We start from the raw sequence: 12,156 nt of genomic DNA, 5'->3' as shown, positions 1-12,156 counted from the left end.
CCACTGGCCCCCCCAGTTTCCAGGTTGTGATGTCTCTGAACCTTGGGGCGGCCCTTCCGGTATTCACACGTGGGCCTGTAGCGGGTGTTTTGGGACCAGGCTGCAGTACTGATTCCGTTGGTTACCACCAACCAGACCACAGCGACAGGCCTGCTGGGGGCAGGAGTTTCCTGTTGCCTCATAGACACCGAGACCGTGGATTCCAAAAATAAAAGCACGAGAAACCACCGTGACCTCATGGTCTCTGCTCGCAGGGGTTTCTGAGCACCCGGGACCATCTTCACCTGCAGTGGCCTGGCCCGGCCTGGGCCATGTGGGCTCTGAGTGGCCCAGAGGGCCCCAGAGCCACCTGCCTGAAGCTCTTGCTCTCTGTCCCCGCCCTCTAGGCAGTCACCCGCAGGGCCAAGGTGGCTCCCGCTGAGAGGATGAGCAAGTTCTTAAAGCACTTCACGGTCGTAGGGGACGACTACCATGCCTGGAACATCAACTACAAGAAATGGGAGAATGAAGAGGACGAGGAGGAGGAGGAGCAGCCGCCACCCACACCAGCCTCAGGCGAGGAAGGCAGAGCTGCAGGCCCTGACGCTGCCCCCGCCCCTGGCCCCGCGCCCAGGGCCCCCCTTGACTTCAGGGGCACGTTGAGGAAACTGTTCATCTCCCACAGGTTTCAGGTAAGTGGGACAGGAGTCCGGGATGCCCAGAGCTGGCAGGAGAGCCATCAGGGAATGTGAGGCAGGCGGCCGGGCTGAGCCCATTTGGCCACTGCCTCATTCATTCTATGAGTGTTTGCCCAGCACCTACCACGTGCCGGGGACCCTGTACTGCACTGGGCATGTGGCAGGCAGATCTCAAGTTGTCAGGGAGAAAAGAGTCATGATCCAAAAGGAAAGGGTCCACCAATGGATGAGTGTGAAATCGAATGTGTTCTATCCGTACAGTGGAATATGATTCCAACATCAAAGAAGTGCTGATCCATGCCACAATGTGAATGAACCTTGAAAACATGGTGCTGAGGGAAAGAAGCCAGACACAAAAGGCCAGAGTGTAAGATTCCATTGATACAAAACGTCTAAGGACAGGCAAATCCATAGAGACAGGAAGCAGATTGGCGGCTGCCACAAGTGGGAGTGTTTCCATTTGAGGAGATGAAAATGTTCTGGAATTATAGTGGTGATGGTTACACAACCTTGTGAATGGACTTAATGCCACTAAATTTTATGCCAACTTTAAAATGGCATATTTTACGTTATGCAAATTTTACCACACACAAAGTAAATAAAGGGTAAATAACAGAGACAGAAAGAACACTCATCCGTTCACTCTGCAAACACTCAGTGCCAGAGGCTCCCCTGCCTCATGGAGACCCATCCTGCTGGGGGCCTCAGTCTCTCTTGTGGAGTGATGCCCAAAATACCTGGCTGTCCTGGCCTTAGCCCACTGCTGATAGCCTCCAGGTGTGGTTGCAGGGAGAAAGCAGAGCTGGGGTGGTCCTCACAGACGAGCGAAGGGAACTGAACTTTCTATGGAGTTCAAGCAATTCTCCTGCCTCAGCCTCCCAAGTAGCTGGGATTACAGGCTCCTGCCAACACACCTGGCTAATTTTGCATTTTTAGTAGAGACAGGGTTTCACTATGTTGGTCAGGCTAGTCTTGAACCCCTGACCTCAGGTGATTCACCCACCTCAGCCTCCCAAAGTGCCAGGATTACAGGTCTTAGCCACCGTGCCCGGCCAACTGTCCTGCCATTGACTGATTGATTGATTGGTTTGAGACAGAGTCTTGCCCTGTCACCCAGGCTGGAGTCACCCAGGCTGGATCTCAGCTCACTGCAACCTCTGCTTCCTGGGTTCAAGCTATCCTCCTGCCTCAGCCTCCCAAGTAGCTGGGATTACAGGCACCCGCCACCACATCTGGCTAATTTTTGTATTTTTGGTAGAGAATGGGTTTCACCATATTGGGCAGGCTGGTCTCAAACTCCTGACCTCAAGTGATCCACCCATCTCAGCCTCCCAAAGTGCTGGGATTACAGGCATGAGCCACTCTGCCTGGCCATGTCCTGCCATTTAGAAGGGCTTTTATTATTATTTTTTTAAGAGATAGGATCTTGCTATGTTGCCCAGGCTGGTCTCGAATTCCTGGTCTCAAGTGATCCTCCCATCTTGGCCTCCCAAAGTGCTGTGATTACAGGTGTGAGCCACCATACATGGTCTAGAAAGACATTTCTGATTTTGAAGGACAAATGCAAGTGGAGTCTGGTCAGCCCTCTCTAGACCCCATCCCCAACCCCAACATGGCAGAGCCTATGTCTGGGTGCCTAGAAGTCCATTCAAGTCCTGGGAGGGCACAGGCCTGGGGACCACAGGGAAGCACACAGTTCTCAAAGGTGGGCATTTGGAGGATGCTACTGCAGGTGTCCCCAAACAAAATAGACCTGTCCCTCCTTAGAGCCTGTCCCTCTTCTGGAAGCAGAGAAATGCAGCCCTTGCATCTTCTATCACTGACTTTATTCCAGGGTAAAAGATTAAAAAAAATTATTTTGGTCTTTTTTTCCCCCACTCTTGTGTGGCTGAAAGCAGCGAAGCAAGAGAGCTGACATGCCAGAGCGCCTGGCGGCCCAGCTCCTCTGTGGCTGTGATGGGAAAGGAAACATGCTATTAAGTTGTTGGGGGTTGAAATCCCAAACCCTCAATTTCAGGAGCAGAAGGAAGGAACCAGCTTCCTTGCAGCTGCAAGGGGAGCCCTGGGCCGCCCCCTCAGGATGTTCCCCTCCTCCCTGGGCTTAGGGCTGGGGACTGGCCCCTGAGCTGGGACCCCCAGAGACACTCCTGCTGGGGAAAAAGACGAATGCCTGTCATAAAGTGAGTGGAGGTGTTTATTCACCTACCCAACAGTCACTTATTGAGCACCTGCTGTGTACAGTGACAAATGTGGCAGACACATATTTGCCCTCATTGAGGATTTGGCAGGCTGCAGAGAGGCAGGAATGATGGGAGCCATCACTGAGACACACATTGGTTACAGATGGAGAGAAGCCCTCCTCAGGGAGGAGGGAGGCTTTGAGAGGTCCTGGGGGTGGGGGACTGATCAGGGACTGGAGTTGGAGGAGGTGACACCTGCATGCTGAGCAGGAGTGAACCCCGTGGATGGATGGCGTGGGAGGCTTCCAGGTAGAGGGGCTTCCTTTGCCAAGGACTTGCAGCATTGGAGGAATTGAGAAGGGTGCACGTGGATTGGGTGTGGGTGCTGCCAGCAGGCAATTGGCAAGAGAAGAGGCCAGGGAAGGTCATCCACGGGTTGTGGGGTACCTTTGAAAGCTCTAAGTGTGTGGGTGGGGGATCAGATTTGTAGAGGGACTCAGTGGCAGCAGTGAGGCCACACTGGAGTAGGCGGGGAGGCTCAGAGGTTGTGGTTTCTGCAGGTAGGATCGGCATCCAGGAAGCTCCTGGGATCCCTTTCTTGAGTGGTTTGAGATGGCCAAGGTGCTTGATATATTGTTAACTGCGGTCCCTTCTTACATGGGATGGCACCACCAAGGGAGAGAATACAGGGGGTGATTCAGGGCCCAAGGAAGCCATGAATGACAGGACAGAGTTGAGCCAAGGGAAGGTGGTCCCAGGAGTCAGGGAGCTTTTTTATTCCCATGTACCGCAGGCCAGCCCTGTGCTAAGCGTTCTTCATACTTCACTCACATCATGCTCCCATTGTTGCTCTGGGGTAGAAAATGTGGCCCACTCCATTTTCCCCGTGAGGACAGTGAAGGTTCCAGCGATGAGAGATGTGCCCAAGGTCCAGGCAGATGGGGGAGCTGGGAGCTGAGCCCAGGACTGGCCGCCCCACAGCGCGGACTCTGCAGTCTTTGCCAGGGTGAGGATTTGGAATAAAGCAGCTTCTCTGAATTCTCAGCAATTTTCCTTGTGACCTGGTTCCCCTCAGAAGCAACACTCCCTGTGAACTGGCAGATTCAGGGCCCCGGGGATGAATTTTCATAGAGGCCAGGGTTATTATCCAGGCATCGTAGTTTTGTGACCTTGGGTTGGTCTGTCTCTCATTTTTCTTTTGCATTGTTTTTTAAATTGAGGTGAGATTCACGTAACAATCATTTTTAAGTAAATGATTCTGTGGCATTTATTTAATACATTCACAGTGTTGTACAAGTCACCACTATCTACTTCCAGAGCATTTTCTTTTTTTTCTTTTTTCTTTTTGAGACGGAGTTTTGCTCTTGTTGCCCAAGCTGGACTGCAATGATGTGATCTCGGCTCACTGCAACCTCTGCCTCCTGGGTTCAAGCATTCTCCTACCTCAGCCTCCCAAATGGCTGGGATTATAGGCACATGCCACCATGCCCAGCTAATTTTCTGTACTTTTAGTAGAAATGGGGTTTCACTATGTTAGCCAGGCTGGTCTCGAACTCCTGACCTCAGGTGATCTGCCCGCCTCGGCCTCCCAAAGTGCTGGGATTACAGGCATGAGCCACCGTGCCTGACCCCAGAGCATTTTCAAATGGAAACCTGGTACCCATTAGCAGTCACTCCCCATTCCCCCTCCCCCAGCCCCAGGCAACTGTGAACCTGCATTCTGTCTCTGGATTTGCCATTTCTGGACATTTCGTATAGATGGGATCATATAATGTGTGATCTTTTCTGTCTGCCTTCTTTCACTTAGTATGACGATTTCATAGTAGTGTGGGTCAGAACCTCATCCTTTTCATGGCTGAATATTGGGTCTGTTCCTTGTAGCTCTGTGGCTTGGTTTTACCTCATATGAGCTCTCAGATCCCTTTAGTTCCAAAATAAAACCAAGGAAAAACAACAACAAAAACCCCACTAGAGGCTTGCACCTTTATTAAGCTTGCTGAATTTGGAATGTGTGAAAACTTCATTATAAGGCAATTTGCCATGCAATTTTCACAACAAACCACATCATAGAATACTTTAATTACTGAAATAATTACCTACAGGTTGAAAGGATCAAAGAATTAATAGTCTGTTCTTGCAGAGGCCTGAACTTGTTTAATTTTAAACTGAAACTGCAGAAATTGCCAAGATAGTGGCAGATTAATTTTCAGAGGCCAGAATCGACTGATCTGAGAGTGCGAATGGCAGGGGATGGCGATGGTCCGGAATTTCCAAAGGAACAGAAGGGTCACTCAAAGTCCTGTGGGGCTCCTCCCACTGCTACATTTCCACTGCCATTATGGTATCCCCAACGCTGTCACCTTCACTCTGCCATCAGTGCCCTCGCCAACATCATCACCAGCTGTCACCATGACTGCCATCACTACCAGCTGCTTCCCACAGCTGCCATCAGTGAGACCACCCACCCACTCCACACTGTTCCCCACCTGTCCTCTGTCAGCCCATCACAAAGCCCACGAGGTTGTGTTTCCCATAGCAGCTCTCCTCAATTCTTCAGGACACCGGGACTCCTCTCCCCTTCACCCTCTTCACCCACTGTGGGCACACGTGAGCTGGGGCAGGCACCTCACATCTCCGGGCAGAAGCTGGTTTGTAAGCACAGCAGCCGTCCCTGTAGCTGAGGAGCCTGCAGTCGGCAGTCCCCAAGGTCCCTTCCAGGACTCAGACTGCTGAGGCAGGGCTGTGTTGAGTTATTTATTGAGCATCTGTTCTGTGAGCACCCCAGCAACAGCAGGCCCCAGGAATAGAAAAATACAAACTTGCCTGGGCGCGGTGGCTCATGCCTGTAATCCCAGCACTTTGGGATGCCAAGGTGGGTGGATCACTTGGGGTTAGGAGCTTGAGACCAGCCTGGCCAACATGGTGAAACACCATCTCTACTAAAAATACAAAAATTAGCCAGGCATGGTGGTGTGTGCCTGTTATCCCAGATACTCGGGAGGCTGAGGCAGGAGAATTGCTTGAACTCAGGAGGTGGGGGTTGCAGTGAGCCGAGATCATGCCATTGTACTCCAGCCTGGGCGACAAAACGAGACTGTCTCAAAAAAAATATATATATATATACACACACACACACACACACACTTAAAAACTGATTATTTGTTGCCATCTAGGTATGGGCAGTTTGGTTTGAGAGGTGGTATTTGAGAAACAGTGACCAAGGGTCAGAAAATGAGCCAGACATGTTCTGGGAGGGCAGGGAAGGTGGGCACCACCTAGAGGCAGAGCAGGCCAGGAGGGTGGCGGGAAGGAGGCTGGTGGCTTCTATCAGAGAGGAGCTGGCCCTGCGCAGCCACCATCCCGGTGGGGCCTCTGGCGAGCTATAGCAATAGCCTCCCACCTTTAATGGCTTTGCCCAGTGGTTTCACCCACGTGCTTCCAAGCCAGCTCTTAATCACGGGAAGAGGGAGGGCCTCCATATGGGTCTCATGGTCTCTGGTGCCTTCCCTCGGCCCACAGGTCATCATCATCTGCTTGGTGGTTCTGGACGCCCTCCTGGTGCTTGCTGAGCTCATCCTGGACCTGAAGATCATCCAGCCCGACAAGAATAACTATGCCGCCATGGTAGGGGTTGACAGCTCTTCTGGGGTCTTACTGATATGTTTTGCTTGTGTTATCTGCACAAGCAAAACACTCTGGGGTGCAGAGTGGAGCAGCTGACACCCCACTTGGAGTAGCAAGGTCTGTGGTAGTTTAATAGGTGTTTTCATCTTCCTTTCCAGATTATGGATTAGCATTTACTACAAGCAGGAAACCTTGTTTCACATGATGGCTGGAATCCTGGGCGATGCTAGGCTAGTGAGCATGTGGGGTGGATCCACTCTGCCATCTCTGGCTCAGGAGGGGCATTTCTCCTGTCTTCTGTTGATGGTCTGCATGGTCCCGTCAGGGGATGTGCTGTTTATTCACTGATTCAGTTACTGAGCCCATCCCAGACGTTCAGGCAGAGGGTGGTGGACACACCCTGTCTCAGTGCCAAGGGAGGAGATCAGGAGAGTTAAAATCATCCCTGGCTGGGCGCAGTGGCTCACACCTGTAATCTCTGCACTTTGGGAGGACAAGGTGGGTGGATCACCTGAGGTCGTGGGTGGATCACCTGAGGTCAGGAGTTCAAGATCAGCCTGGCCAACATAATAAAACCCCGTCTCTACTGAAAATACAAAAAATTAGCTGGACGTGGTGGCGCAGGCCTGTAATCCCAGCTACTCAGGAGGCCAAGGCAGGAGAATCACTTGAACCCCAGAGGCGGAGGTTGCAGTGAGCCGAGATAGCGCCTCTGCACTTCAGCCCGGGCAACAAGAGCAAAACTCCGTCTCCAGAAAAAAAAAAAGCATTTCCCGTCCCCAACCCCCGCCATGCCCTTTTTTGGAAAAACAAAATGGAATTGATATGCAAATATATGTCTTTGCAAGTAGTGAAAAAGGCAGAAGGAAATGTTAAACCTCCTTCTTCCTGGTACCTTTCCCAGAGGCAGCCCAGTGACATCTCCTATGCCGGCATGAAAGGAGAATCTTCCCTGTCCATCTAATTTCTCCTAAATAATTGCTTTCATGTTTCTCAGAGACTGAGGTCTTGAACCCCTGGGCTCAAGCGATCCACCCACCTCTGCCTCCCAAAGTGCTGGGATTACAGGCGTGCGACACTGCACTTGGCTCTCTTCCTCTATTTTTAATAGAATCCATTAACATACCTGCCATATTGTCTTTTTTCTCTCAACTTTTTATTATGAAAAATGGCAAAGACACATTTTGCTGTTTGCTTTGTCACTATATATCCCCACAGATGCACACACATTTCCATCTGACCATTTGACGTCACAAACCTTCACTCCTAAATACTTCAACATGCCTAATAAGGTTTTTCTCCCGTGGAGCCATGAGAGCATCATCAGACCTAAAATAAGATCAATAGTCCCACCTAACAACCACTTTTATTCACTCACTCATCCCAAATGTCTCTTTTTATTTTTGGGGGACAGAGTCTCTATCGCCCAGGCTGGAGTGCAGTGGCACGATCTCATCACACTGCAACGTCCGCCTCCTGAGTTCAAGCGATTCTCCTGCCTCAGGATCCAGAGTAACTGGGATTACAGGTGCCCGCCACCACACCCAGCTAATTTTTGTATTTTTAGTAGAGACGAGACTTCACCATGTTGGCCAGGCTGGCATCAAACTCCTGACCTCAAGTGATCTGCCCACCTCAGCCTCCCAAAGTGCTGGGATTACAGGCACGAGCCACCATGCCCAGCCCAAGAATGTCTTTAATGGCACTTTTTTTCAAACTAGGATAGAGAATTCCAATATTCTATTTGGTTGTGTCTCCTTGGAATTTTTTTTTTTTTTTTTTTCCTTGAGACAGAGTCTTGCTCTGTCACCCAGCCTGGAGTGCAGTAGCATTAACAGCTCACTGCAGCCTTGACCTCATGGGCTCAAGCCTTCCTCCCGCCTCAGCCTCCTGAGTAACTAGAACCACAGGCATGCACCACCACACCTAGCTAATTTTTAAATTTTTTTATAGAGAAAGAGTTTCCCTGTGTTGCCCAGGCTGGTCTTGAACTCCCAGGCTCAAGCAATCCTGTCTTGGCCTCCCAAAATGCTGGGATTACAGGCGTGAGCCACCACACGCAGCCTCCCTGGGCTTTCTTAATCTAGATAAATCCTCCTGCTTTTCTTTTTCCTTCATGACCATGACTCTTGGAAGAGCCCAGCCAATAGAATGTCCCATGTTCTGGATTTGTCTGATGAGTTTGAGGTCTCCTGCCTTATTTCCTGCACACCACGGTTAGGTCCAGGGCTTGATCAGCAGGGAGTCCTCATTGGCGGGCGATGTTCTGGAGGTGGCATTTTCAGGAGGCACACACCAGGGGTCCCACTCAGTTGGGTCACTTGATTTAGGTAGTAAATGCTGGACAGCTCCACTGGCCAGGGGCATTTTTCCTGTTGCAGTGGTAAATGATCTGCCCGGTACTCCTTTGGTAGCATGCAAATATCCTCTTCCCCAGTTGGCATCTGTTGGTGATCCTTGCCTGAGTCAGTGACTACACTAGGGGATGCAGAATGGTGATTTTCTAATTCTGTCTTTCCTTCTACATTTAGTAGTCGGTACTCTTCTATAAAAAGGCACTTCCCTGTTTTCCCATGTGTGTGCGTGTGCATGGGTGTATGTGCTGCACTGTGAATTTTTTTTTATTCACTGTGTTACAATCAATCTCAGTCATTCTTTTCAATGTTCAGATTGCCCCAAATGTTGTCACTGTGAACGTCTTCAAGCTGACTGCTGGGTCCTGTTGACATGACTCTGTGATGTCTTTGAAGACTTCCTTGCTTTCTGGCACAAGACATCCTTGCCCACATTGTACCTTCCCTGCCCCAGATCTGGAAATGGTTATCTTGGTGTGAGGACTGGTTATTTTATATTTTTATTTTTATTTTTATTTTTTTGAGACGGAGTCTCACTCTGTCGCCCAGGCTGAAGTGCAGTGGCCTGATCTCAGCTCACTGCAAGCTCCGCCTCCCAGGTTTACGCCATTCTCCTGCCTCAGCCTCCCAAGTAGCTGGGACTACAGGTGCCCGCCACCATGCCCGCCTAGTTTTTTGTATTTTTTTAGTAGAGACAGGGTTTCACCCAGGATGGTCTCGATCTCCTGACCTTGTGATCCGCCTGTCTCGCCCTCCCAAAGTGCTGGGATTACAGGCTTGAGCCACCATGCCCGGCCTATTTTTATTTTTTGAGACAGAGTCTGACTTGTCACCCAGGCTGGAGTGCAGTGGTGCAATCTCGGCTCACTGCAACCTGTCCTCTGGGTTCAAGCAATTCTCCTGCCTCAGCCTCCCAAGTAGCTGGGACTACAGGCGTGCACCAACACACCTGGCTCACTTTTTGTATTTTTTTTAGTAGAGACAGGTTTTCACCATGTTGGCCAAGATGGTCTCAAACTCCTGACCTCAAGTGATCTACCTGCCTCAGCCTCCCAAAGTGCTGGGATTACAGGCATGAGCCACTGTGCCCAGCCAGGACTAGATCAAGATCTCGGAACCCTTTTCACTTACCTTGGTGATCACTCCTAATTGGAACATATGGATCTGCCTCCATTCATTCATTCATTCATTCATTCAGTTATTTTAGAGATGGGGTCTTGCTATGTTGCCCAGGCTGGCCTCAAACTGGGCTCTGGGCAGGAGGCCCCACCTAGCCTCCTGAGTAACTGGGACTATAGGCTCGAGCCACCACACCCAGCTTAATCTTTTTAACAATTGTGTCCTTAGGGCCCCATATGGAGGTGCCACCATTCATTTTAAGAGTACCTTCTAATGGACATTTCTGTCTAATGGACATTTCTGTTGTCTTACGAACAATGCAGAAAATATTTGCTCTGCAAACAGTGCTGCAGTAAATATCCTTAGTCTCTGTGCACATGGGAGTTCAGCTGTAGGATAAGTTCTTAGCCACGGAATTGCTGGTCCAAAGGGTCTGGAGGACGCTTTAATTCCGACATTGCCTAATTGCCCTTTAGAGAGCAGGTGCCTCATCTGTGGTGTTCACAGCTGTGTTTCCAGCACCGGGCATCTGGATTTGTCCAACAGATGAATTCTCTTGCTGGTGACCAGGCAGGCGCATGCGAGGGCAGCTTGACCTCCCAGAGGCCCGATCTCCCCTGACTGTGGTTCCTTGTCCCCTTCAGATATTCCACTACATGAGCATCACCATCTTGGTCTTTTTTATGATGGAGATTACCTTTAAATTATTTGTCTTCCGCCTGGAGTTCTTTCACCACAAGTTTGAGATCCTGGATGCTGTCGTGGTGGTGGTCTCATTCGTCCTCGACGTTGTCCTCCTGTTCCAGGAGCACGAGTTTGAGGCTCTGGGCCTGCTGATTCTGCTTCGGCTGTGGCGGGTGGCCCGGATCATCAACGGTACGTCTCGTGCACTCCCAGGCTGTGGATGGAGAGCGGGGGCTCAGGCATACATCCGAGGCCTGGCGGCACAGTCACTCTGGGCGCCTGAGCTCACAGTGGCTCCCATTATGGAGGCCTCCCCACTGCCCCCTCACCTCCCTCTCCTCCCTTCTTCCTCTTCAGCCCTTTTAGGAGCTGGTTATGAGCAGGTTTATGTCAAGCAAATAAAATGAAACGGTTGGGTACAGTGGTCATGCCTGTAATCCCAGCAATTTGGGAGGCTGAGGCAGGAGGATAACTTGAGCCCAGGAGTTCAAGACCAGCCTGGGCAACAAAGGTGAAACCCTGTCTCTACAAAAAAAAAAAAAAAAATAGAAACATCAGTTGGGTGTGGTGGTGCACACATGTAGTCCTAGCCACTGGGTGGGGGGGGAGGGGGGAGGCGCGGAGCACACCACTGCGGACCAGGATTTGGAGACTGCAGTAAGCCAAGATTGTGCCACCACACTCCAGCCTGGGTGACAGAGCGAGACCCCATCTCAAAAAAACAAAAAACAAAAAAAAAACTGGACTCTGTCAAAGGAAAGAAAAAAAGCCTTTGAGTTCCTACGGAAGATGCCTGTTATGGAGAAAGGGGGCATTTCCCAGCCTGTGCTTTCGTGGTATCTGTGCACACTGCTGCTATGCACCCATATGATTGTGAACAGGTTCTAGGTTAAGAAGCCTAATGTTCATCTTGTCAGCAATTATTTTTAAGGATTTCTCAGCCATAACAGCTATAGAGAGATATTGCATAACTGGGGACTAAGTAGCTCAGGCATGAAACCCTGACTTCCCAGCTCTGATGCCCTAAAGTGATGACTGTCTCGTGTGTCTGTCACCACTCCTCCCAGCACTATGCGGGTATAAGAATACAGATTTTTTTCCTCAGTGGTTAAGTTAGAAACCAGTATCACTGAGACCCCCAATTTTATTTCAGGGATTATCATCTCAGTTAAGACACGTTCAGAACGGCAACTCTTAAGGTTAAAACAGATGAATGTACAATTGGCCGCCAAGATTCAACACCTTGAGTTCAGCTGCTCTGAGAAGGTAAGACACATCTGGGGACCAGGCATGGTGGCTCATGCTTGTAATCCCAGCACTTTGGGAGGCTGAGGCAGGTGGATCACCTGAGGTCCGGAGTTCGAGACCAGCCTGACCAACATGGAGAAACCCTGTCTCTACTAAAAATACAAAATTAGCCAGGCGTGGTGGCGTATCCCTGTAATCCTAGCTACTCAGGAGGCTGAGGCAGCAGAATCGCTTGAACCTGGGAGGCAGAGGTTGCGGTGAGCCAAGATT

General features: G+C 50.4%; 2 protein-coding genes across 5 annotated transcripts in view; one reads left to right on the top strand and one right to left on the bottom strand.

The window, feature by feature from the left end:
- Window positions 1–12,156, top strand: part of HVCN1 (hydrogen voltage gated channel 1) — a 40,764-nt gene that overhangs the window by 27,493 nt on the left and 1,115 nt on the right. For all 4 annotated transcript variants that reach the window (XM_017946201.2, XM_009181721.3, XM_021922920.2 and 1 more), the window contains 4 exons: window positions 387–671; window positions 6,377–6,481; window positions 10,599–10,830; window positions 11,792–11,904. In XM_017946201.2, coding sequence (XP_017801690.1) covers window positions 387–671; window positions 6,377–6,481; window positions 10,599–10,830; window positions 11,792–11,904 — 735 coding nt within the window. The remainder of the gene's footprint in view (window positions 1–386; window positions 672–6,376; window positions 6,482–10,598; window positions 10,831–11,791; window positions 11,905–12,156) is intronic.
- Window positions 10,754–12,156, bottom strand: part of TCTN1 (tectonic family member 1) — a 38,976-nt gene continuing 37,573 nt past the window's right edge. The window contains exon 16 of the mRNA XM_021922918.1: window positions 10,754–10,852. The gene's annotated coding sequence lies outside the window, so the exon portion shown is untranslated. The remainder of the gene's footprint in view (window positions 10,853–12,156) is intronic.

This window comes from Papio anubis, chromosome 9 (genome assembly GCF_008728515.1).
Source record: "Papio anubis isolate 15944 chromosome 9, Panubis1.0, whole genome shotgun sequence".
NCBI lineage: Eukaryota > Metazoa > Chordata > Mammalia > Primates > Cercopithecidae > Papio > Papio anubis.
This window is presented reverse-complemented; position numbering and strand designations above follow the sequence as displayed.